At 39.4% G+C, this 26,579-nt stretch overlaps 1 protein-coding gene across 1 annotated transcript; it reads left to right on the top strand.

The window, feature by feature from the left end:
* The first annotated feature begins 892 nt into the window (after positions 1-892).
* GLRX3 (glutaredoxin 3) lies at positions 893-26,579 on the top strand. The gene is made up of 11 exons (XM_080403450.1): positions 893-1,131; positions 6,615-6,723; positions 10,791-10,865; positions 11,469-11,670; positions 18,605-18,777; positions 18,872-18,933; positions 21,677-21,734; positions 23,374-23,426; positions 24,606-24,645; positions 24,728-24,820; positions 26,298-26,579. The coding sequence occupies exons 1-11, from the start codon at positions 1,061-1,063 to the stop codon at positions 26,346-26,348; spliced, it is 987 nt and encodes a 328-aa protein (XP_080259576.1). The 5' UTR covers positions 893-1,060; the 3' UTR covers positions 26,349-26,579.

The following is a 26,579-nucleotide window of genomic DNA, read 5'->3' as shown; positions in this document are numbered from 1 at the left end:
CAAAAGATTATTTTGCCTGAGCATGCTGCCTGCCTTCCCATTCCAGAGCAGAAGGCAGTTGCAAGCCCGTGAGCTCTCTCACACCCATTAGTCTTTTTTCGCAGCTTTATGGGCTAATACATAGTCTTATATACCGTAAACTTCTGTGTGTCTTCATGTAAATTACATTGGATTGTAATCTTTAAGTCTTAAGAAACAAAAGGTGCATTATTTTGGTAACAAAATGTTAAGTAGTAGTAATTTTTGAATGGTGAAGACAAACCTGAGGTCTTGTTTGAATCAGTTGAATCGGAAAACCAACAGAATTATTGAAGATGTGGATTTTCTATATGATATTAAAAGCTTTAATGGATATTATCGTGCAAAATTTAAGTGGTCTTGGTAATTGTATCATAACAGGGACCTTTTGTGAATAGCAGAGTTATCTCCGCATTTAGATAGGTGCACTAGGCTTTTTGATTTTACTTAAAAACATACCCAAGACACGCAAAACACAGGACTGTTCTCCTCGCTCACAAATGCTGAGGCAGTTCGAGGTTTTGCTTTCAGCTGTTACCAGAGCAGCGCAGGGCCTTGCGGAGCCACGAGTGCGGCTGGTGTGGGGCGGGGGACATCCCCCATGAACAAACCCCCTTCGTTACTGCACACCAGCGCCTTCTCCCCAGACTGACGCTCACCAGCCCGCACCCTATTTCTCGGTTGTACCGAAGGCCGCGGAGGGGCAGGGGAGCGGCACTGCAAACCACAGCATGCAAAACACCCTCCTCCCCCAGGGCAGCCCGCCCACCGGACGGGCGACGGCTCAGTGGCCCCTCGTTTGCTGCGGCGGCCCGCGCTAGACGGAGGCTGCCGGCCTGGGGCCTGCCCGCGGGGCCCTGCCCGCAGGGGCCTGCCCCGGCCTGGCGCAGCACTGCGGCCGCCCCCCGCCCCGGCCCGGGCCGCCGTGGCGCCTGCGCGGTCGGGCGGCGCCTGCGCGGGAGGCGCGGCCGCTGTTGCGCCTGCGCGGCCCCGCCGCACGTCACCCGGTGCCTTGCTGCCTTCCCGGGGCGGCGGACGGGCCATGGCGGCGGGCGAGGTGGTGGCGGCGGCCTCCGCTGAGCAGTTCCAGCAGCTGCTGCAGCAGAAGGATCGGTGAGGCGGGGCACCGGCGGGAGACGGGAAGGGGTCGGGGGGTACGGCCTGCCGGGCCCTGCGGGAGCGGGGTCTGCCGGCGGGGGACCCCCGCGCCGGGGGCGGGCTGGGCGGGCCTGGCCGGGCCGCGTGCAGCGCTGCCTTTCCGCGGCCAGGCGCTGCGGCGGGCCCGTGGCGCAGGCGGCCCTGCGGGGTGGGGGGTGGGGCGCGCCGGGCCTGCTCCCGGTCCCGCTCCCGGCCCCCCCAAACGGGGCTCCGTGGTCACCTGGCGCGTTTGGCCCGAGCTCGGCGGAAGGCCGGCGTCTGCTGAGGGGAAGGGGCCCGGTACTGCCTCGGAGCTAAATCAAAAGCAAACAAACAAACAAAAAAGGCTGAAGAAGGACGTGGGGTTCGGTTTTCCACACGTTATTTTTTAAGCACCCGGTTCCTCCGGGCGGGGGTGAGCCTGCAGCGGCGCCTTCTGCAGGGAACGGGAAGCCTGGACGGGCAGGTCGGCAGGAAAAACAGAACTTCCATGCCACCTAAGAATATTTTTTTTCTCTCCTGAGCCGTAAAGGGTCAACAAAACAAACAATGACTGCACAACATTTTCAATGAAAACAGCAGCGTTTAAGTTGTTTATTGAGAAACAACGTGAAACCAAATTGTTCCACCTCTCACGCAACAGGGCTGGTTTCTCATTAATCTGGTTTCATGGCTTAATAATCAGTAACAGGGCAGCTTTTTTCCATGGACCGCTGATTGTCTGGAGCCACTGGGCAGTGGCTCTTGGTCTGGTGTTGGAAGTCTTGGGCACTTTGGGGGAAAATTGTGTGCATCTGTGTTTTGCTTTGGTAGGAGGGAGTCTGCTGCAATTAAGCCACTACTGTAATTAAAGATGACTAGGTACTCGGGTGCTTTACTGCTGAAGGGAAGGTTTGGTTATGAGCTTTGCTGGTTTGCCTTGTTGAATCGAAGGTCTAGTAACTGTTATTACATCTTTTAATTCATTAGCTGAGTATGCACTTAACAAGGTCTTGTAAAGTTCATTAAAATAAGGTGCTGCATCAAAAACATTTCCGTGTCATTTAACAGCTGTATTAGCAAGTGGCCCTCAAAGGAATAAGGAGAGGAAAATGAATGAGTGGTTTAAAAGGGGTGATAAAACTACCAGGATCACATTCTTAAAGACAACATAAGGAAACATTGAATAAGTGTTGCTCATTGGAAGAAGAAAATAGATTCTTTGAAACTTGCTGTTTGACTTCCAGTTTTCCTTTCTATAATTATTTTTCAACTGAATTGTTGGGTAGAGGAAACTCTGTCACATGTGTATACACACACCGAAATGAAAATGGCTTCAGGAACAAATACAATATTTTGAACTTATTTTCAACAAAACCTTCAGGAATTCTCTCATTCCCCTTGTCCACAGACTATGATTCAGTTTTCTGATTAATGGATATGAGTATTTTAGGTGCATTTATTTTGTTCTAGGATGAGTTGATAGTACTGATAACTTTCTTCCTCTGCTTCATTTGAAAGTAATTGTCTGGTTTTTGTTACTGCTGAGAAACCAAGAAAGCAAACAAACCTGCACTCACAAAACATAACAGAACCCCCAAATCATAGATTTGTTTTTTACTGTTTTTTTTTTTTTTCAGTGGTAGTAGAACTTTAAAATATATGTTGGCTGACTTAAGGTACCTTCCACATTTAGATGTGAATTTGAAATTTAAAGGTTAAAAAAGAAGTTCTAAACATTGACTTTAATAAAGATGGATAAGGAGAAAATCTCTTGAAAGGAAGTTTTTTTCCTCCTCAAAGATGAAGCTTTAGACAAAAAGGATGGCACTAATGCAATTTTTCTACTATTTTTTTCTAAATGGACTTCCTGATTTTGCCAAACTGATAGAATCACTGCTAATCAGCTGCAACTGTTAGCATTTTATGTTGACACTTAATTTTTATAAGGTTTCCTTATTTCAGAAAAATATTTTTTCTTGCATCAGGTTATTAGTTTTGTGTTACACATTAAGTGTGAATTTTAAGGTTTAATTTTTTCAAAAAGCATCTAGATTTTACAGTTGGCAAGGATGAACTGACCAATGTCTTCAAAATTATTGAACCACTTATCACTCTGTAATCTGTTGTTTTACTTAAAAACTTAGACTACATTTTAGGAAAATCAGCTTGTAAAACCAAGCGAGTTGAGCTGCCTGGCAGAGAAAGATTACAAAATTACAAGTATTAATACTTGCTTCTTTACCTAAAAGGTGGGTGACCTGTGGAGTAATTATTTTCTGGATATCTGTATCAGAGTTCTTGCTGTTTTGATGTATAAAGCTATGCTTTGTCAGTCTGTCTCGAGCAGATTTTTTTTTTTTTTTTTTTGCTTTTAATATGCTATAGAAACAAGACTTTGGGCTTTTTGTTTTTCCACAGAAGAATGTGTGATATGTTTTTTTTCTTCTGCTAGTCAATTTTAAAAAGGTTGCGTTAAAGAAAGTGAGTTTTAGTTTTGGGCCTGTGCTTTTACTTCAAAATGTGAAATTTTATGGGAAAAGATACTTAGGGACTTGTCATAACCTTTTTGTTAGTATCCTCTTTTATAGGTAATAATAGAGGTTTTTTAGAAATACCGTGGTTCTAATGTAGGAAATACTTTGTTTAGAATCACTTGTGTGCTTCATTTTGCAAACTCTATTTTCTTCCTTTCTTAAAGTTTTGAATTACTTTTGCTATTTTTCAAGCTTAAAGTGCTCAGATACTGGGAGTGCAGTCAAACTGCAAAATCAGACTTGTCCTGTGAATTAATTTTTTCTTTTTTAAAAAAAGAACAACCCCCCAACCCTTTGTGCAAGTTACTTTTTATCTTCCTGAAGAAGACTTTTTAAATTGAGTGCATTGCAGCTGTATGTTGGCAAGGAAAGAGCAGGCTCTGATGGAATGAGGATTAAATAACCATGTGATTATTCCTCTACTTCTCTGGAGCTGACATTCGTGCGATCAGATGTGTCCCGCTATGCATAGTAAATTAAACTGAGCACTTGTGAAATGCTTCTTGGTAGCAGGATAAGAATATGCATTCCTGCATTCAGTTAACGGAAAGAAAGTGTTAGTGTTAGAAAGTATTAAAAAGAGTGTTAGGTCAAGTTAGTTATTAAGAGGTTTGGCCTGATGCATAGCCATTGGAATACTGCTGTGTTCTCTGTTCTCCCTTCTTCTGCTGTTTTTTTTAGCCAGTGGAAGCATCTTCTTGTCCTACTTATAGCTTAACAGATGCGAGGTGGTGTTGTTTTTTTTTTTTTTTTTTTCTTCAATGTACAGTCATTGTGTAGTTGCAGTAGCAGCTTGACAACTTCATTCTCTCTAATTGTAAAAGCTGTAGTAGATCAGAGTAGAGTAGCGTGTTTCATGAAGATTACGGTAACATCACAAAACTTGAGTTAAAGAAAAGTTTTTATTCATCCTTGATCCATTTGTAATGGCTTCCCTGAGCTCTTAACAGCGTCAATAAATAGTGCATAGTTAAAGAACGATATTGGAGGAGGTCTCAGAATTTGTATTTCAGATGAAGGCTGTGATGAACAAGTACAGGAAAACCAGTCCTGGAGCAAAACTGTTGATTACTCTCTGCCTCAGAGCTTGGTCTGTCTTCTGAAATATTGAACTGCTGCTGCTTTTTTCATTTAAAATTTTCTGTCTGTTGTGACTGGGTATTCTCATACATATAAATGACTTCCCCATCTCCCAACCTACCTAATTATTTTCACCTCATTACTCTGTGGCAAAAAATGTTGGTTGCAGCATGATGTGAAGTGCTTGTCCCCATTGGCTCAAAAGTCTTAATTAAAATGTGTATGAGCTGACAGCTGTAGTAATGTTTGGAATACCTATCTGCTATGAGGGCAGATAAAGCTCCTGCACAATCTACCTGTGCTGTAATCTCTGTCTTCATTTGCCCTGTAGCTGGGCTCCACAAAGAGCATTGTTATAAAAGTTTACATGCTGAAACAGAGTTTTGCAGTTACGGTTGTGCTCTGAGCAGTGGGATGTGGTCTCGGGTTTCTCAAGGAGTCCCTGTCAAATCCCACTTGTAAGTAAAAAGTAAATCACTGAAATGAGCCTTTACTGGGGTTTAAATGCTAGTGTCAATTGTAAGCAGTGAAATCAATCCGAAGAAGCCTTACAGCTATTTTGTTGTAATTAAAGAGAGACGGTTTGCCTTTGGGATCATTGCTGTTGGTGACTCGTGTACAAGAGTGCTGGAAGAATCTATACAGATGACAGCCCTGGAGAAGATGTCTTGAACTGTTCCTGAGCTCAGGTCTAAATTTGCAAGGCTGGCACTTGCAATAGAACTACCTTGTTGTTCCATAATTTAAGTTTTTACTAGCCTGTATATCTTGCCAGTTTTCATCAGCTTTTCAAGCAGAACCACACTCTGATGACATGATGGAAAAAAAAAAAAAAACAACGCTATCCTACTATATTTCTACCAACATTTTCTAGAATTGCTTTGGAAAATAAGTTTATGAATTTTAAAGTTCTCTGCAATTGAGTTTAGCGCTGTGGTCAGATAACACAGCTGTTAACTATTTTGATATGAATGTTGTGCTGCTGCATAGCTATTAAAATTTATCATGAACTGTCATTATTTAGTAATAAAAGACACTAAATGGCTTCTCTGGTATGGTTGACTTAATTTCTACATCTTTTTCCAAGTAGATTAAAAGTAGTACATTATAGGTAGTCTTTATCCCTTATTGTCTAGTGGTTTTGTCTTCAGCAAACCTGGAAAATGGAATTGAAAATTAGGTTCAAATAGCTTGTCACTGTTGTCATCAAAGTGCAATTGTTTAAGCTCATGAGAGCTATCTCATGGTACCCAGTTTGATCATAAGAATACCGTGTTTTTAGAGAAGTCTCAGTAGACTTGAAAAGTTCCTACCTTATTCCCTGTACAATTATTGAAGAGGCAATAGTGTCACTGAGAGGAGAAAAGCAATGGTGAAGCTGCAGAGCTCTGGAGCTCCCAGACCTTGTGAAGGTAGAAAGCTTTCCTGGGAAGAGGCACGGGATGCCCAAGAGTGATTCTGTGTGCTTGTCCTACAGGTGCTTCAAAGTCTGCGTCCTATAGTCTATGACTTGAGCTTCAGTATTTCTGCTGCTGCTTCTTCCTGTCTCCCATTCATATGGGATGATGCCTTACTGTCAAAATGCACGACAATGTTTTTCTTTGTATTGCATTACCTTAGCAGTGCTGGTTTGGTTTTGGAGTATTTTCTGAAAAAGCATTAAAGTCCTTGTCAGTGCAAGTCATAGAAAACGTTCCTGGTTTCACTTGTTTGATTTTCTTTTTTGCTCAGGAAGATTATGTGGGTGGTGGGCATTTTTTGTGTTTGTCTTTGGGTTGTTTTGGCGTGACATATCAAACTTTTATATTGCATGATTATTTTTAAAAGTTAATGTGTTGTTGGTTTGGTTTTTTTTTTTTATAGGTCCCTTGTAGTTGTCCACTTTTGGGCACCATGGGCTCCTCAGTGTGCTCAAATGAATGAGGTTATGGCAGCACTAGCAAAGGAACACATGCAGGTTACATTTGTGAAGGTAAGTCAGGCAGCTAGGCTTGTTTTAAACAGAGGAGAGACATTACTACAAAGTACGAATAAAGTATTACAAAACATGGGTAAAGTTGTTTTTAAGGTTCCTTTGTTGCTTCACATTTAAAGATGCAAGTTGAACATATGCAAGAGATACATCAAAAATCTGTGGGATGAAAATTCTAGGTCTTTCCAAATTCGTCTTGGTATTGCAAGCTTAACTAACACCTTCATTTTATCATGCTCTTTAAAGAAGGGAACAAAAAAAGAAAGAAATCAGTCTACTAAGATATAACAAAGGATTTTTTTCAGTAGCTATTTTGCCTAACAAATGAGCTTTTAGTTTTCTCTGAGCCTGCAGCGTCTCAGTCCTTCAGTTCTGTAGATAGCCATAATTTTTAAAGCATGATTTTTATCCCTGGATTTGAGATGAATTTGGCAACACTATTTTCAAATGTGCTGCAGATTTCATGTGTTCCCATGTATGGTGGGTTGACCCTGGCTGGAGGCTGAGTGCCCTCCAAAGCTGCTGTATCACTGCCATCCTTAGCTGGGCAGGGGAGAGAAAAATACAGTGAAAGGCTCGTGGGTCAAGATAAGGACGGGGCGATCACTCACTAATTACAGTCATGGGCAAAACAGACTCAACTTGGGGAAAATTAATTTATTACCAATCAAATTGGGGTAGGATAATGAGATATAAAACCAGATTATAAAACACCTTCCCTCCACCCTTCCCTGGGCTCAGTTTCACTCCTGATTTTCTCCACCTCCTCCCTCCTCAGCAGCACAGGTACACGGGGAATTTGGGTTGTGGTCAGCTCATCACGTGTTTTCTCTGCCGCTCCCTCCTCCTGTGGGGGAGGACTCCTCACACTCTGCCCCTGCTCCATCGTGGGGTCCCTCCAACAGGAGACAGTCCTCCACAGACTTCTCCAACGTGAGTCCTCCCCACAGGCTGCAGTTCTTCACACGCTGTTCCAGCGTGGGCCCCTCCCTCGGGGTAGAGCCCTTCAGGAATAGCTGGCTCCAGTCTGGGTCCCCCCTGGGGTCACAAGCCCTGCCAGCAACCCTGCTGCAGCCTGGGCTCCTCTCGCCACTGGGGCCACAGGTCCTGCCAGGAGCCTGCTCCGGGGTGGGTTGCCCATGGGGTCACAGCTTCCTTTGGGCATCCCCCTACCCTGGTGTGGGGTGGTCCGTGGGCTGTGGGTGGATATCTGCTCCACGGTGGGTTCCATGGGCTGAGGGTGACAGCCTGCCTTGCCATGGCTTTGCCACAGGCTGCTGGGGAATCTGCTCTGGTGCCTTGAGCCCCTCCTGCCCTCCTTCCACCTTGGTGCCTGCACAGTTGTTGCTCCCATGTATTCTCACTCCCCTTTCCAGCTGCAGTTGCTGTCATGCAGGTTTTTTTTTTTCCCCCCCCTTTTTAACAATGTTGTCCCAGAGGTGCTACCACCGTAGCTGATGGGCTTGGCCTTGGCCAGCGGCAGGTCCGTCTCGGAGCTGGCTGGCATTGGCTCCACTGGGCATGGGGGAAGCTTCCGGCTGCCTCTCACAGAAGCCACCCCTGTAGCCCCCCGCTACCAAAACCTTGCCCGCACAAACCAGATACACCATGATGTTACTGGTTAGCTAAATGGATCTAGTAATTCATAGGGATTGTTTCTGTCTGATACTAAAGATGAAAAACAATTTTTGTGAAGTTTAAAGGAAGGTAAATGTAAGTCTGTGCAACATTGTCACTCTAAGATGACAGTTGCGTAGTGCTGGATGATATAAACACAGATGAGATGCTTTATTTTTGTGACTGTCTGCACATCCTAGTAAGAGAACCAGTGTGGAGGGAAAAATGAATGCACTTCATCAACATGCTGTTTGTTTTAAAACAACTTTCTCTTGTTAATGAGACACTTCTGTGATTATGAGGGCAGGGAGTAATGGAGCAGCCAGCTGTGTGTGAGTATTTTAATTTGATTTCTTACAGCCTTTAGGTTTTGTGTGTGGTTTTTTTAATGATTCCTCTCAGTTGGCATTTCTATCTGTAAAACAGAAGGACAACTATTTTAATGGTAGTATTTTATTGGAGCTTCAAAAGACTAATTGTCAGCATTGAAAATTCAAGATGCTTAAATTTATAGGGAGTTGCTGCAGCTTTTAGTAGGCCCAAGAAAGTCTGAAAACTCTGTTGCCTCTTTATTATTCATATTCATATATTATTTATTTACAACCTTTATTATTCAGCTCTAGTTTATTTTTTAATAAGGCTCCAAAGTGATCAAGTGTTACAAAATTAAGGTAGTAGCACCTCCTTCCCCCCCCAGTATTACTGCTGTACTTGCTTAGAGAAAGACTTGGGTGGATTTTCTTGACATTTTTTTGTGAGGGGGCTCCACATGGGCAATGGGTTTGATTTTGGAAGTACCTTTTTGGGATTTTGGTCTGTATTCCCGAATAGCCAGTCTGTCTTTTAATTGGCAAGAATCAGAGGGCTGCGGATGACTAACCAAGAGTAGTGTTACTGCCTTGGAAATCATAAACAGTTACATTGTAGAATAGAGCTAAGTAATAATGAGGTGAACTTCCAAAACTGTCAGTAAATTTTGGCGTCTTTCTGAATGTGATTTCTCATTTTAGTTGTGTAGCCCGACTCTTTTAAGATCCTTGGCTTGGTTAAAATGAAAGTATGTCTATATCCAGAAACGCTTAGAAACAGTGTTTTGAGAAGTTGCACCAGTAAGAGCAAGTTACTGAAATAGGAAATTGAATTTGTTCTGTATGTGCGAACCTCACCGGAGTGGAACGTAAGTATGTAGGTAGGAAATTTTACTGGAAAAGAAAATTAATATTATAGGTAGAAGTCACTTAATCACTTTGTCACTTGAAAGAGAATAGATAATTGGAATCTATTTACAGCCTTCAATTTATAGCTTTAGTTTCTCAGTTGATCCTGATGGAGAATTGATTCTTCAGAAATGGAGGTGAAGCTTGCACTCTGTTTTGACTTAATCTAGTGGGTTGCTCCTGTGTTTAGTGGGTTCATTAAGAGCCTATATAGCTGGAGCAAATCAAAACGTGCTGTAATACTGAAATATTCAGAGGTTCACTGCATTGTGGCTAATAGAACAGTCACAGTATTTTCTAAAATACATTAAGGATGGACAAGGGCAAGCAGGAGCAAATTATTAAGTAGCTCTTTGTGCTTGTTCATTCACTGTGTGGTTTATGGAATAGGAATTTGAGAAGCCTTTTCTCCTGTACACTGGATTGCAGGTTTACCTGCAATGCTACTATTTTTTTTTTAACCATTAACTGTGCAGTTGTTACACAACCAGTGTCGTAACCTTGTACTAGATCTTCTGCCACTCAAGTAAGCTTTTAGCCCATGCACAGAAAATCACAAGTTGAGTTAGTTAAAACATGTATTTTCCTGTCAAACTACTACGTTATATAATTTCAAGGTATGCATTTGAATGCTGAATAAAATTAGAACCAATAATCTCAACAAGTTTGCCACTCAATATTTGGTAGCCTTGCAGGAGTTAAAAATAAAATTTAGTAGACATCAATAGCTTATTGAAGAAACGCTCCTTTTTTTTCTTCATAATTTGCAGAAGGCTGCAAATGTCAGTCATGATGTACTGCCCCTTGAAATTAGTCAATAGAGCAAACAGCAAGAATTGCTGTGGGCAGAAAATAAGCACTGTAATCATGACATAACTGGGGTCAATGATTTATGGATTTCAATATAGTAGTAGCTGCATATGATTGAAAATTTACTAGGTCACTAGTGCACCAAAAATTTTATTCGCAGCCTCCAGGCATCTTTTGAAATGTGCAACAAAATAAAAACCTCTGAACCTGTTTTGACACTGTGTAGGCTCAGTGGATGACATGCCAACCCAGTGAGTCTCATTTAAATGCAAATGTGTCACAAACTTCTGCATCAAATCCTTTTTAAATGTATAAAATGCCTAGAAGAACATTCTAGACAGGATTGACATCCACAGTCAAACTTTAAAGAAGATTATGAAAATAATCTTTTCCTCTGTTTTTGTTTTTTGGGTTTTTTTTTAGCTGGAAGCTGAAGCTGTGCCTGAAGTATCTGAAAAATATGGAATTAGTTCTGTTCCAACGTTCTTATTCTTTAAGGTAAGAGAAAATGGATTCCATGTGGATTTTTAATATGTATACCTTTTTAATACAACAGCCGGAACAGCAGAACCTTAAGAACTTTCTCAGTGAAGAAACACTTACGCATCTGATTTAACTATCCAGTGGAACCTAAAAAAGTAGATAGAAATGGTTCTTACACTTCGTATGAAATATTTCAGAGCTTCCTTAATGGCTTTAGGATTCTTACGTAGTTTTTATTTTAGTTTTTGTACTTTGTATTGAGTCAAAAAAAATTCAGTAATGTTTCCTTGCCTAGCTGTAGTTCTACAACATGCCAAAACCCCAAGTAAATCTTTTGGTAGGAATGACAGGTCTATTTGGGTCATGTTTGCCTGTGATAATAAAATGCAAGATACTTTCTCTAGTAATTTTTTTTAATAGCAAATTTGCTAGCATTAGCAGTAGCCAGCCAACAGAATGGTATGAGTCTTGGAGCTAAAAACTGACTAAAAGATCAATACACTAATGCACCCTACATCTGAAAATCTATACTTTGTGTGGTTTTTTATTATTTTTTTTATTACAGTACAAATTCTGAATTTAATGCTTTAACACGAGCCTGTGTTTTGGTTTCCTTAGAATTCTCAGAAAGTTGACAGATTAGATGGTGCACATGCCCCAGAGCTGACCAAAAAAGTACAGCGCCACGCGTCCAGCACTTCTGTTTCTGCTGGCTCTAACGATGGTGCAAAAGAAGATCTCAACGTACGTCTAAAGAAACTCATCAATGCTGCCCCTTGCATGCTGTTTATGAAAGGGTCTCCAAAAGAACCTCGCTGTGGTAAGGGTTTTCTGAAATTTGTGTTCAACATGACAGCGCTTGCTTTGGGCTAGTTGTTAATGTACTCAGTTTGGGGGAGATACATCCCAACGGTGTCTTGTATGTCTAGAAGTACTAATGAAAATATTTTCATACTGCTTATGTGCAGCTAGACAATTGTTGCTCCCTTAGTTAAATTTTGGAAATGGAATCACAGAGTTTAGGGGCTTTCTAAAGAATGTGATGTGCAATGCTATCCTTGAACTAGGACACTTCTCCTGAGGTAGCTCAGTGTTTATTCATGACATATTTTGTGCAGCAAGTTCCACATTGAGAATGTAAAGTAGTCTGAAGAAAATGTTTCAGTTCAGGGAATTGACTGACTGACATCCACTATCACTGTTGCCCTTTGGAGAAAGAAACCAAAACTACCCTGAGTGGTAAAATTGGAAGACCAGTAGCATGTGTTTCTGCTGCAGTGGAAATGCCTTTTGTTAAACCTAATTCTCTTAACTCTTGCACACTGTTTAGACTGCTTGGGTGCGAGCTAACTTGAAGTGTTGATCTATACGGAAAGTGCATAAACAAATGTTAAAAGACAAAATTAAGTGCTACGAAGCTGCCATTCTTCTGCTCACATCGTTTCAAGAAGCTGGATTGCAGAACTAATCTTGTAGGTCCTTCTGTGGTGAGCTGCGAGAGGTAAATGGGGGAGTAACACTGATGTAGGATGGAGATTGCTTGAACCAGACAGCACTCTTTTGGAGGCTCTTGTTTGGTTATGGCTCCCTCTAGTTCTGGTGTAGCTCTGGGGCATGGTTTTGGCAATTCACAACACTTTCCAGGTTGTTTCCTTTGTATCCCTGTCCTGCCTTTGTTGAAATTTATCTTCGCTTGCCAGTCTGCTTCTAACCCACCAGTCTTTTTCTATCTGATATCTTAACAGAAGCGAACACTTAACCCTAGGTCCCATGTGGGTTTTTCGTAAACAGCTTGTTCCCCAAGACCCATATTGCATCTGGGGTGTGTGTGTGTGGGGGGGGGGAAGCAAAATGCAGTGTGGAAAACCAGCTGTTCCTTATCTCCAGAACTTCACTTGGAATGGGAAGACTGAAAAGGTCTTATTCTGGGGGTGGTGGCAATGAGATATAATTACAAAAATTTAAAACTGACGGGAGGGAAAGGTGATGGGGGAAAAATGTTGCATTGACTTCTTTTACCTCCTTTCTCTCCCCAAATTGGTCCACATGTCAAATGTTGCAACGCTGATGGGTCATTTTCGACAAGTAGCTGACACTGAGATGACTTAAGATTGTTTGCTTAGCAAAGGAATCCATATATCCTATGGAGCAAATCATACCAAGTACATTGCTGGGCCGAAGAGATGAAGAAATTGTGAAACACCACAGGAGAATAGGAAAAGAATTAGCAACAGCTACCTCCTTACTGCTAAGCTCCTGAAGAAGGGGCTGTGCGATATATTTATGGAACCAATAAAGAGATAACTGCTAAAAAAGTTGCTGTAATGCAAAACGTCAGTTATGTGTCTAAAAACAAATAATGAAAACAATTGTTTTGTCTATTTGTGCATGAATTACAGTAGCATGCATAGGCTTGACGGGTTCCTCATAAATGTTCCTATATCGTGGCAGAGATGCATGTGAACTAAATAAGTTTAAAACACTCCTGAGGAGGGACATGAGGACTCTACACTGTTCTTTTTGACTTCCTTTTGGTAAGGGCTCTGCACAGGCAGCCTGGAGACAGAGCAGTGCTGCTTGTGCCTGCTCAGGAGTTCATGAGTGCTGGGTTTGAACTGTTGGTGTGGTGTGGTGATTTATTGATGCTGTATTCGTGTAATTGCCAAATATCCTTGTGGTGTGCATGCACTGCTAATGTTCCAGCCATGGAAGATCTCACCACAGTTTTAAGTATTAATTTCAGTTAACAGTTTCAAGTGCAGATGTCCCCACATAGCTGCTTGTGCTTTGTATTGGCGTGTGTCCAGGAGAAACTAAGTGAAGAGCTACGTAAAGGAAAATGGGGGAAGTGGTATAAAAGGACCTACAAGAAATTGAACTTATATGTTCTGTTGTCCATTTATCTTAACCTGGAAGGATTCAAATTGTCTTTATCTCCATGTACTGTTAAAAGGGGGGGAAAGGAAGGATAATGACATGGAACACATTGATTTGGTGAAGTGAGAATAATGCAGATCTGTGATACGTGAATTGCCAAATTGCCTTTGCTATTTTGCATTGTGTCTGTGAAGGCATTCTATTACAGTAGAGCTATTGTAGTTCTTTATAGTTGTAGTTACTGAAATCGAGGATTTGGGTCCACAGAGTAAATATGAGTCTTTTCATTAACTTAGGTGGTTTTGTGTCCTCATTTTGACAAATGAGGGAGCAGAGCAGAGTGCTAACAGTGCTGAAGCTGCTGGTCTGGATTGAATTACAAAGAGCAGCTTTGGAAGGATACATACAGTGTGTGTTAGGCAGGAGAGGAGAGTCTGTCAGGCACTGTTAATTGGAGGGAGTTTAGTGTAGTGCCTGCTGCCCTTTTCATGAAGGAAGGCTTATATGTGAAAGTCATGAAACAATATTTGAAAACTTAGGTCTTGCATGCAGCTTTTCTCATTGCCTCTGTGTACTTCCAGCGGCTCTTAAAATATTTGCATGCCATTTTACAATCTGCTTTTTCAGATGTTGCTGTAAAAGGGTTATAGAAATCTGAGAGAAGGTGTAAGATGGACTGAGGCTTCCCGTACTGTATTTGGCTTCTGCTATGGTGATATCTGCACACTGTTTTTCTCAGGTTTTTTCCTCTCTAATTTCAAGGCTGCTGTTTCATTTCAATGCACTAATTTTAATCCCAGAATCACTTCAGTAGAAATAGTTTCAGAAATAATCGCAGCTGTCAGAACTTTCACGTTCACTGTGCTGTTGGGTATTAACTTGGGATTCTAGCGGTTTGTGCGTAGGTGTTTGCTCCTATGAAGAGCTGATGAAGTTCCTTCTATTTATGTATAGATAATTCTGTATTTGTATTCTGTAACAATATGGTTATAGGTGTGTGAAAGTGGTGTGTCGTCATAGGAATTTCTAGATAATTTTGTAGGAATGGAGATTTTGGCTTATTCTGAAGTAGACTTTTGAAGTCTACCTGTGTGTAATAGAGCACCGCTCTGATGAGCTCCTGATATTTGTGTGAGTACAGTTGGGGTGTATACTATTTAGCTTATTCAGATACATGTGCTTTATGTTTAATTGCATTGGATGACACTGCTGTTAGTGGACCTGCTGTGCTTGCAGCGTGAGTTGTTTGGCAGGTGCACGGTAAACTCTAAGAGTAAAGCATGGTGTATGCTACGTCCATGGTGAGCTCAAAGGTGTTTGCAGGCAATCCTCTGAACTTCTGGTGTGCCCAGGTTCTTTCTTACACCCACATCAGCCTCTGCATCAGTGTGATCAGTTGATGGCACAGGCACACCATTTCTCCTTTGGATTTCTGGGGGTGTTCAGTAGAGGGCTGGCTTTCTAAAGGGCATTGAGCAGAATTCTTGGCAGAATTTAAAAGTTATGCAGAGAAAAGACCCTTTACTGTTTTGCCTGTGTTTGAATTTTTGATGGGAGACAGGTGTGAAGATATTTAAATAAATCCTACCAGAAAACCCCAAACAAACCCAAAACCCAACAAACAAATGGAAAAAGATGTTGAGGCATCAGGGTTAAGGTTAGTTAGATACTTCATCATGAGCTCAATATGGAAAGCGACCTAAGGGTATAACACGGGTTCATTTGCATGTCCTAATATGATAAAGTAAATATTCCTCAAGCTTTCAGTTCTTACTGTTCATCCCTGGTACCTCATGAGAAGTGCACAGGAGGTACTTATGTAAATAGAGGTATGTGTTAAAATTGGAAGTATTAAAATGTAGTGCAATGCATGAAGTCATCTAAGCTTACAACTCTTGATTTTTGCAGTTAAACACCATGCCAGCTTTAGATTGCTGTGATAGTTTCTGGCAGTAGCTGGGAGATGTTATTAAGTTAGGTCCATTAAACTTCCTAGGACAGACAAAGTCTCTTTCAAGGTGTAGGTAACAACATTTTGTCAGAGGTGATAAGGATCTGTTATAACAGTAGTAGCAGTAGTGAAAATAGAATTAAATAAAAGGAGCCATGCTTGTTTAAAGGTTAAGATATTTTTGAATCGTATCTATTTTGGTACAAATAATAGACTTGCACTTGAGTCTTTAGTGGCAAGTAGAGGGAACCTTATCCAGCAGTGTATTTAGGGATCTCCTTGTAGTTGGTAATTTCTTCAGTAGAAAAGCCCACGAAGCATAGTGTAAAGCAAGGTTTGTCCCCTTGGCATTGTGTTTACTGCCAGTTGTATGTGGTTGCTATGTACATTGTGTTATTCCAGCGAATTAATTTGGACTGGGGTAGCATTTATTTGCTTCATCAATACTGTAATTTATTTAGGATGTTTTTATTGGTGTAGAATCGGGACCGGCATTTATGATCATCTAGATAACCACTTAAAACATTTTGTTAGTGGTTTAATTATTCCTTGTAATGCATGTATGGCACTTCTTCAGAAATTCAACCTAAATCTTTTGTTATGAAAGTGAAGCTGTTCTGGCACTTTATCCTTAAGCATAACAGTTCCAGACTGCTACCATAACCCTTCAAAATGAAACATAACCAATCAATCTTTCTAGTTTGCATGTAATTGCCTACAGCTAAAATAAAGCTTCCCCCCCCCCCCCCAGTTCCTTACAGTAGAAATGAGTTAATATATTGGCGATGGAATAACCATCAGCAATCAGCCTTTAGCTGTTTACTAATGAACTCCCAGATGTATGAAAAATTTCAGAATCTGTGTTTTACTTCAGGCTGTACATGAACTTAACACTTCAGTTGTAGAAAGAAAAGCAACTTAGATGCCATACATATAAATACTGCTACTTCGTATCTCAATAAATTGCAGATCATGAAAACGGCAGAAAGCTGTAGTAAAAATCCATATTTCAAAAACTAATAGGTGGTCTTGCAGGCTGAAATCAAAGGTTATTCTTGCATGGCACTTTGATTCTTTGTCCCATTTAAAGGTTTTTTTTTTTTATTATTCTATACCTTTATTAAGGTCTTTAAGCATTGTCTCTTGTTTTTTTGGTATTTGTGTAGAGGTTTTCATTGCCTGCACAGCATTTGCTGGAGTTCTTTGAAGGAATTGGTAGAATTGCAAGGACATTTGCATCTAAAATAGAATGAGTTGGCAAAGGTATAAAGCACATGTTATTACCAAATTGATTTATGGACAGATTCTTACAGATCCTTTTTGCAAACCATATGATAGTGTTGTCTAGGCAGCTTCTGCTTCCTTAGAAGGGATGTGCATGCAAGCAACAGTGGCAGGTGTTGAAATACTTTACGATAAAGACTATGTGTTAGAAATGAAGCCAAATTTCAATGTGTTGCAATGTACTTATTTTTCCTGAGTAGCATAATTTTCATAGCCGAGCAAGTAACACTGTGGAGGAACAGCGGAGTTGTGAATCCAGATTTGATCATCAATTGTTGGCTTCCTTGTGTTGTAAAGTGCAGCAGACTTCTCATCTGCTTTCTTATGGCGTAAATATGTGCAATACACTGTGAAGCATCCAGGAGGCTGATGTCTTCTCTGGAGGTCCCTTTGTGCTTCTGTGTCAGTGGAAGTGTGAAGTGGATGAAGGTGACTTTGAACATCAGTCTAAGGTTTCTCTTCAGGCTACCCCATAAAGAACAGACTTGTTGACATAAAGGCATGGGTGGTGTGGTTTTGCTTTTAAAGTGATTTTTGAAGACTGTCTGTAGAGACTAATGATGTAAAAAACAATTTTATCTTATTTTTAAATAAATCAGTTTACTGTTTCACTTTATTTTAAGGTCACGATTCTCATTAGAAGGAGAATTGTTTGAAAGTGAAATTTTGTTTGGGTCTCTCTCTAGTGCAGGAAGATTTAGGTGGTTATAGACTGTAAATTCTGTAATAAAATTTTCATACCTACAACTTTTTATAAATAACTCTTTTCTTAAGAAAAAGATGCTTAGTTATGGAAGGGAGAAACTTTTCACAGGTTGGCTACATAATAAATAAACTTAGAAAATCTGGATGTTTACATTGTAATATTCAGTGCTTAATACCCTGCTGAGTGTTGTCGGAGCAGGACATAATGAAGATCTGCCATAAAAGAAAACAAAACATGGTATGAAAATGTCACAAGGGTAGTAAAATAATGTTAAGTATTCATGTGAACATAAAACATTAAAAAAAAAAAAAAGGGAATCTGCCTTTTACCATGAAGTAGGAAAAAGGATGTGCGCTTAGTAGAAAACATTGTGAAAGCCAAATTTCTAAGTTAAACTAATGACACCATAGTGGGTGTAAGTCCTGGTGCTCACTTTGTGTGTCAACTTTATCCACTTTGGTGTAGAAGTTCAGTACTACCTGGAGGAATAATGGTGGGGGTAGAGAAAATCACGTGTGATTATAGGAGTGAAAAGAAGGCTGTTGGAGTCATTGAGAAGCTTTTGTTCTTTGTGAAGGCTCACTGAAGAAGAGCTGGAAAAGTCAGAATAAGGGAATACATTTAACTTCGCTTTAATTGTATGCTGGAGCAACAGACATGCTTTGATAAAGGTTACTTACTGTGTAGCTCTCTAAATAGAGAAGCACCAGATTTAGCAAGCTGCCCATATACTTTGGTTTTGTAATCCCAGTAATAAATAGGTGTTTCACCCCTTTATAATATTTGAGGATATTGATAGAGCAAAGAATAACACACTAGAGCTTTTCTGAATTTACTGTCTAGAAGAATTTGATTTTTTTAAATGAGTAAGGTTTAGAACAGACATGGGAATGCTTTGTTCAAAATTACATGTAATTCCTCTTTTTGTGTTTGCAGGTTTCAGCAAACAAATGGTGGAGATACTGAACAAACATGGTATTTCATTTAGCAGTTTTGATATTTTTTCTGATGAAGAAGTTCGTCAGGGGCTGAAAACATATTCTAATTGGCCAACTTATCCGCAGTTGTATGTAGCAGGAGAGCTTATAGGCGGACTTGATATTATCAAGGTTAGAACCTGAGAAATTCTTAATCTTACTGGTTGTCAGAAGCACGTTTTTCTTGCTTTTTACATTTGATTTTTCTTCTCCCCAACCTCCCTAGGAACTTGAGGCATCAGGAGAACTGGATACAATCTGTCCAAAGACACAGAAGTTGGAGGACAGGTATGATGTTAAAATACATCATTATTTTAAGGGTGTCTATTTTTGAGGCTTCCTGTACGCTCATTTGTATAGGAGGAGCCCCCTACAACAATTTCTGTTCTTTGACTTTATCAGAAGTGTGTCAAGATTTTCTTTAATTACAGAACTCATGCAGTTGTTTAGTACGTTCTGTTTTCTGTACAGTAAGCATCACTTAATATTAAACTATACTGTTACATTTGAGTATTAAACTATATATGTATTGTATATATTGTGTATGTATTAAGCTATACTGTTCCAGTAGACTTTACTTATTATACTTGTAATTTGTTAATTCTTAATTATAGCAGGAATATATAGATTCTTTCTTGTCTCTCTTTTAAGAATTTATTCTTTGAAGATAACTGGGAAAATCATCATTTGGACATTAGTAGCTTTTGTTAGCTTCGCTTATCATAGTCTTCATTAACTGTAATGTCACTGGAGAAAATACCTAGGCTTGTCTCCTCATTTTTCTTGATTACTCGTGTCCTTCAGTTCCTGGTTTTTTTTTTCCATCTTGGCAACATGAATATGTGCTGCAGCAGTAGGAAGTGTGTTGCTTCCTGAATCATATAATATCTAGAAACCAATTTGTCCTTTTAACCTTCCCGTTTGAAGTCCTGATGTGCCCCAGGCTTTTGAGCTCCAGATAATCTGAGAAGTGATTCTGTTTGAGAAGTTGTTAGTAGATGTGGCAGGGTTTTTTTCTAGTTTTTATGTGACTACTGCCATTAAGACCTGGAAAGGGGGGTTGGTTTACCAAGAAAATGGCTTGTACCTTGAAGGGAAATAAGTTAGCACAGGTTCCCTCTTGTCTGAGGATGGTAAGAGGAAGTTTTACAGTGCTCTAGATGTGACTGGGTCTGGTTTTTTTGCCTTCTTGCCACAGTGGAGAAATAATTGAATGGAAGCCATTTCGATATGGTGATAATGTATACTTTACAGCTATGTCCTTATTCCTTTTTAATTTGTTCTATGGCTGAGATTACCTTTTGTTACTCTAGTAGGATGAGCTGTAAATTGTTTCACCAAGGCCACACAAAACATCACTACCTTTTGCAGTTTGAGATTAAATTATAGGTAAAGATGAGATTGTCTCAGTCTGGCCTTCTAAAAACTAACTTTAAAAGTTTACTTTAGTCTTTTCCTTTCTTTTTTTGCAAACTTGCAACTATAATAAGCTGCAACTTTATGTATAAATTCAATAGTTTTTAGCTTTACTTAGTCTTTTGGGGGAAAGAAGATAATGGGAAGTGTCCTCTGCTTACCTAATGTGTTTTAATAGCTTAAAATTGTTGGTATGGCTAAATGTCTCCCCTAAGGAGCAGCCCAGCATCTTTTGAACAGATGTGTGAAGTTTTTATCAATTTTATCAGATTTTGATGTAGAAATGGCCTGAAGCAAAACTGGCTGAAAATTCACCGGAGAAGTTGCAGGTAGCTTCTTGTTGCCTAGTTTGTTCTTCAGCTTTTAGTAGGTGGTTGTTTCTTGAGTGAACACACTTCGTTTAGCAGAGGTCTGTGTTCTGGTGATAACTGGGAAGTTCTTTTTCCATGACACAGATTAGTTTTTCTTGGTAGCTAACCTCATACTTCTGAGCAACTGACATCTCTTACAAACTATATTAACTCTATCAGTCACTTGTAAGAAAAACCCTGTAAGGTAGTTATTCACGCATGTGAAGACTTAATAAAATGAAGGAATATCAGTAGTAGAATCTACTTAATGATAAATCATGTTCCTTTACTCAATGTTTGATCTTTCCCATCAATTAACTGTCGTCTTTGCTTGAAAACACCCTTGAAAATGGACGGTGGAAATCAGCTTGATTTCACGAAATTGATCTGGCAGCTGGGAAACCAGCTCGGATTACTGGAGCTCACCCTTGCTGTAGCCGTTTCTTAGTTTTGCTGTTGTTTTTAATCTAGAGACAACTTGGTTAGAAAAAATTGTTTTGAGGTTTACACGTGCAAAGGCTGTAGATCACCAACAAAGCTTCATTCAGTTTTGTTTTGCAAAGATATTTTTTTTTTCTTTTTTGCATTGCGCAAGTCATGCAAAGCGACCTTTTGCAGAAAGTGATCCCCTGGTAGTTTGCCCTTAGCAGGGAACTGTTGGACAGGAGCCTTTGCTAACTTTTTCTGTCGGCTGCTGCAGAAAGCCTTTTCTGAAAGGAGGTGGCAAGAAGGGGAGTGTCTGAGGGTTGTGCAGATAGACCAGAAGTGGAACGGGCACAATGAGGCAGAAAGATCTATTCTTGAATTTCAGTTTTGATTAGTCCTTAGTCAGTATATGCATAGAACTTAGGACTGATGGACAAGAGGTATGGCTCTTACGCTGCAATGCAGAGACATTGTCAGAGGGAGAATGAAAAATGCCAAGTATTACATCCAGTATGGGAAAAAGCAGTAAATCACTAAATATAGACACTGTTTAAAATATCCTGAAATGATGTTTCTCCTTAAACTTTTTGCTGCTTGATACTTAGAGGTCAATCTAGAAAAGTAAATTGTTGCCCTAAAGGTAACAGGATGGTTCAAATTCATGCCCTAGAGTTACTGTAAGCAATTCAAAGTAATAATTTGCTTATAATAATGCTTTAAATGCATTTGATAAAACTGTGAGTTGCTGTCTTTCCACTTTTGCATTTTGTTTTCCTATCGAAGCAAAGCTTGGGATAATAACCAAGCTGGTTTGTCTGTCTTTTTTGTGCCTTCTGTAGGCTAAAAACCTTGATAAACAAAGCTCCTGTGATGCTTTTTATGAAGGGAAGCAAACAGGTAAGATTAAGTGTTGCAGAAAATCCTACATTTAAACAGTTTTTTAAACAGTGCAATTACTCTTTTTCCCTTGCTTTCCTTGCTTAGTGAAAATTAACAGTGCTGGGAAGTTAGTTGTGGTTTTATATGGTGCTTCTATAAGCCATGGAAAAGCTTTCCCTGTTTTACCTGACAGATATATATTGCTAAAATGCTGATAGCTGTGTTACAGTGAAATTGGGGAATTCGATGCCCTGCAGTGTTGTCTGTCAGTTGATCTACAATTCAGGAATGAGTGGAAGAACTGTGCATGTCCTTTTGGTCTTAGTTATTGATTGCCTTTGCAGATAATGGATTTTCTGCTGATGTTCTGAGTGCTTGCCCCTGATGGCTAGCCTACTTGGGGTGTACGCTTTCATTGTTGCCCAAAACTTTATCTCTGGATGCCTGTTTCATGACATTTTCCCCTGTTGACCTAATTGGATGGTGTGTCCTATCCTTCTTAATTTCTCTGACTTGATTATGCTTTCAGAACTGCATTTAAAAAAAGCTGCTAGATGTTTTTAAGGCTAAAGTATAATGCCACATGCCATAAATGATCCCCTCATCTTCTCACATGCATGGAATGGTCTATGCCTGCTGTCTTTAAGCTGCACTTAATTATCTTGCTCACTGAAATAAAGGTAGTGACTAAGGACGGACAACTGCTAACAGTTAGGATTAAAATAATAAGTGACTATAAACCTAAATGTCAGTCTGTTGCTTTGTGTTGCATACTCAGAGTAACCAGGGGATAAATAGTACTGCACTGCAGTTCTTGTCAAAAATTACTTGCACAACACCTAACTTGGACTTTTCATTGGAGTGGTGTACCCTAGACAATAATTGTAGTTAGTGATTGCATGTTGTTGAAGTTGTTCATATGCTATTTAGTTAAAGGGAGGCTGAGGCGGGGGACTGAGCTCATTCATGTGACTGCAGGTTGCTCGACATGTTTTGATTTTGCTTGAGCTACTAGTGGAGTGAAATCACCCGTAAGAAGGGATAGGCTGGATTAAAAATTCCATGTCTAAAAAATGGTGAGTGTTCTGTGTCCGCACACTGTCAATATGAAGAGTTTGCAGAAAATACTTTCAATTATTAATTTTGTTTGGGAGTTTGCTGTACATGCAGCCTTTTAATCAGTTGACCATAGATTGCTGCTCCCTCTGAAATGGTAAGTGAAGGGCAGTGTATGTTTCAAAATGAAAAATGTCTATTTTACAAATGCATATAAAGCATTTACACCCATCATATCTAAAGCTTTGGCTCTTTGAATGTTTGGAGAATAATCAAGCCTAACTAGTTTTCAAGACGGTAATGCCAAACCTAGGAAACAGATTCACCTTGTATCATGTCACACCACAAGTGAGGAAAGTGTTTAATATTCTCAGTGTTTTCATTTATTTCAGCAGAGTATATAAAGAGAGAGACATTCAGTACTATTTAAAGCTCAAAGAGTATAAAGAAGAATGAAAAGGGGATTAACAGTATTGCTTATCCAGTAAGGTCATCACTAGCAATAAATTGGTAATCGCTTTAGTGTAGCTTGAGGGCTTAGAATTTTGTGAATTAAATATAGCAGATATATGTTTTAACATATGTGTGTTTTGTATTCTAGATGGCAAAATGTGGATTCAGCAGGCAAATTACAGAAATCCTAAATAGTACTGGGTATGTATGTGGGTTTTTTTTAATTTAATTTGGGAAGCCAGTTCTGTTTCAAAAACTACATTTTATAAATAAAGAGTTTGGAAAATATTATTGGACAACTTCCCCAAGCATAATTTTCCTTAAGAGTCTTCTGAAGTATCTTTATGTGAAAGCCCATAGTGTAAATCACAACTATGCTCATTTGATACCAAGTCAGGTGTGGTGTGTCAGATACTACGCTGCTTTAGCACTGCTACATAGTGATTGTCTTGCTCGGATTGAGAAGTTTATAGCAACACTGAATTTTTCTTTTTTTATTTTTTTCCCTGTGTTTGTTGACATGAAAGAAATCCTTCCACTCTGATAAGCAGCTCCTCTTAGAGAGGTCCCTCTTGATCTGTTTCCTTAGGCTTGGAACCTTGCATGTTATCTAGCCTCAGTTTTCCTCTTCAAAGCAATTCTTTCTGTAGTGAGAGAGATTAGTATCTTCTTCCTTTGAATAAACCTCTTGTTTCATTTGTGCTGCTAGTTAAGAGGTTAAGCAGCTGTTTTGATTACTAGATGTTAGAATGGGCTTTTTGAGATGATAGATAACTATATATCAATATGCGACTCAGAAATAAGTAGCAGTTACTCAAATAATTGTTCCTTGTCACTGGCCCTAGTCCACTTGCAGGAATCTACATACTTGCTAGTTACTGAAGAGTGCCAGTCCTTGGAATCCTAGGAGATTCATACCGAAACTCCTGCATGAATCAACCAGAAATCAAGTTTACACAGGCATTTTATTTTTGTGTTTTTATGCAAGTAGTAGATGAAAATGGTGAGATTAGCTGCAGCTGGTTGACTCCTTAATAAAAACCTCCAAAGTATGAGTGTCTTAGCTAATAGTGAAAGGAATTACTTTGAACACATTTTGTCTAGTTACAACCTAAGTTACATGGCTTAATTTTTTAGTTCATTGTGCTGTTATCTGTGTGTTATAAGGAGTTTCCCATGAAACTTAACACTTTTTACATTACAGTTCTTGATGCATAAAGCATTGACATTTTCCTCCTATTACCTGTTAATTCTGAGTGCTTTGAAAGCTAGCTGGTAAACGTACCCATTTGGAATTTTTGAGGGTCTTGCATTGCAGAACTCCACAGTAGATGATTTTGTTTTTTCCTTTTTTTTTTTTTTTTTTTCTTTTTTCCGTAGCATTGATTATGAGACATTTGACATACTGGAAGACGAAGAGGTAAGTGAGCTTCTTTATAATTGAGGATTTCATTGTTGCTTTTACTAAAGTTGAAGTTTACATTTAAGATCATTTTTCTTAGGTGCGGCAAGGATTAAAAACCTATTCAAACTGGCCAACGTATCCTCAATTATATGTGAAAGGTGAACTTGTTGGAGGGCTGGATATTGTAAAGGTAGGAATGGGCGAATCTTGTTTGAAATGTAAATGGACTGTTTGTTTATAAATGTGGAAATGTTTTTCTGTCCATAACATACAGAAATTCCCATGTAGCGGCCCTAGATCTTGAAACAGAATGACTTGGTTGGTTTTACTGTGCCTTCTATTAGCTCAACACGCAGTTGAAAGGAGCCCTAAATCTCCAGCATTCTCATATGCCAAGATTTAGCAGTGGAATGTATTTTCTTGACAGCAGTCAGTTACTGTTACTGTAAAGACCATTTTTACCCTGTGGGTGCATTTTTAAAGGTTTCTCTTCCTAGTTTTACTTCTGACATTGCTTTTCTCAAATAAGGTGGGCGAGACTTTTTTCCTAGCAAACAGTCTCATTCCTGGAAGAAAGTAAGGTTTATTGTAGTTGTTTGAACAGACCCTGAAGCAACAAAAATAGATCTGCATCTTTTACTCTGGTTTTTGATTTTTGTAACAGAGCAGGCACAGTGTTCTAAACCCCAAATACTCTTGAGCCCATTCTTGTCTGAATGTTTTATAGCCAATTCCTCAGACATTGTAACTCCTGGGAAGATGCAATCAATAAATCTCATTTAGTTCTAAAAATACCGGTATTACTTAAATTACATAGATTACTTTAATTTTATTTATTTAACAAGTGTGTGGGTTATTTCAGTCATCTGTGAGTAGAGTTTCAGGCATTGCGTAGATGCTGCAAAACACTTCTGTCCCTGGTATCTAAAATGTAATTTGTCTCTTTGCATTGTTGGGACTGTATTCAGTTCACACTGACTAACTTGTATGGGTAGATGAGTGTTGTCAGTGTTTTAAAATGCATTCCATAATACAGCATCCTATGTAAGAGAATTGAGATGGTTGTTTCTCTTGACATGGGGGGAAAGAATATATATACCCCACAACACGTTATTTTAAAACTGTTCTGTGGTGTTATCTAGTTCTTATAGTTAACAGCCTTATAATTTAAATCATCAAGAGGATAAGGGCAAGCACCTCTTATTTAGAACTCTTACAAATCTCTTACTGTCTTGTTTGTTTTGACGTGTGGTACAAACAAAATCTATCAGTGGATAGTAATTTTTTCATTTTATGGGAGGCATTCTGGATGTTGTAAAATTTTGTGTATGCCTAAAACATATCTCAAATTACATCTAGAAGAGATATACACAGGGCTTTACCTAGTAAAGTTGGTAATAACCAGTTCCTTTGAAGATGTGTCTTTTCACTAAATAAATCTCCTCTCTTGCTAAATAAACAGAAAGTAGAATTTAACATTATTAACATTTAACGGCATTATGAACTTCAGTGTCTTGGTCAAGAGGGACCTCTACTGAGTCACCTAGTGTATTCCCTTAGCAGCCAGTGAGTTCTCTTCTTGTTCGTAAACCATCCCTACTGAAATCTTGTTAGCGTAATCACAAAATGTACATAGAGGAATAATTGCTGTATATATTTCTTTACAGGAACTACAGGAAAGTGGGGAATTGTTGCCTATTCTGAAGGGAGAAAATTAATGGAAAAAGACATCAGTGGGAACAGAAGTACTTTGAACAATTATTCATTTATAGATTATATTGGAGCAATATACAACTTAGCCCTGTGGAACCCATCAGGAGTAAATAAAGACAGCTTATGCACTCTTATTATGTATTTCACAAGACCATGCTACATATGAAAATGTGTTTCCCCTGAAGATACAAAAATGTCAAGGTCTTCAAGTTCAATTAAAATATTATTCTAAAGAA

Source organism: Falco punctatus (genome assembly GCF_963210335.1).
Source record: "Falco punctatus genome assembly, chromosome: 9".
In the NCBI taxonomy this organism is placed as follows: domain Eukaryota; kingdom Metazoa; phylum Chordata; class Aves; order Falconiformes; family Falconidae; genus Falco; species Falco punctatus.
This window is presented reverse-complemented; position numbering and strand designations above follow the sequence as displayed.

Excerpts from the sequence above, each read along its gene's own strand:
- GLRX3 (XM_080403450.1), top strand. The coding sequence starts at position 1,061 with ATGGCGGCGGGCGAGGTGGTGGCGGCGGCCTCCGCTGAGCAGTTCCAG. Across the intron at positions 11,671-18,604 it reads TCCAAAAGAACCTCGCTGTG|GTTTCAGCAAACAAATGGTG; the intron begins GTAAGGGTTTTC and ends TTGTGTTTGCAG. Across the intron at positions 21,735-23,373 it reads TTATGAAGGGAAGCAAACAG|ATGGCAAAATGTGGATTCAG; the intron begins GTAAGATTAAGT and ends TTTGTATTCTAG.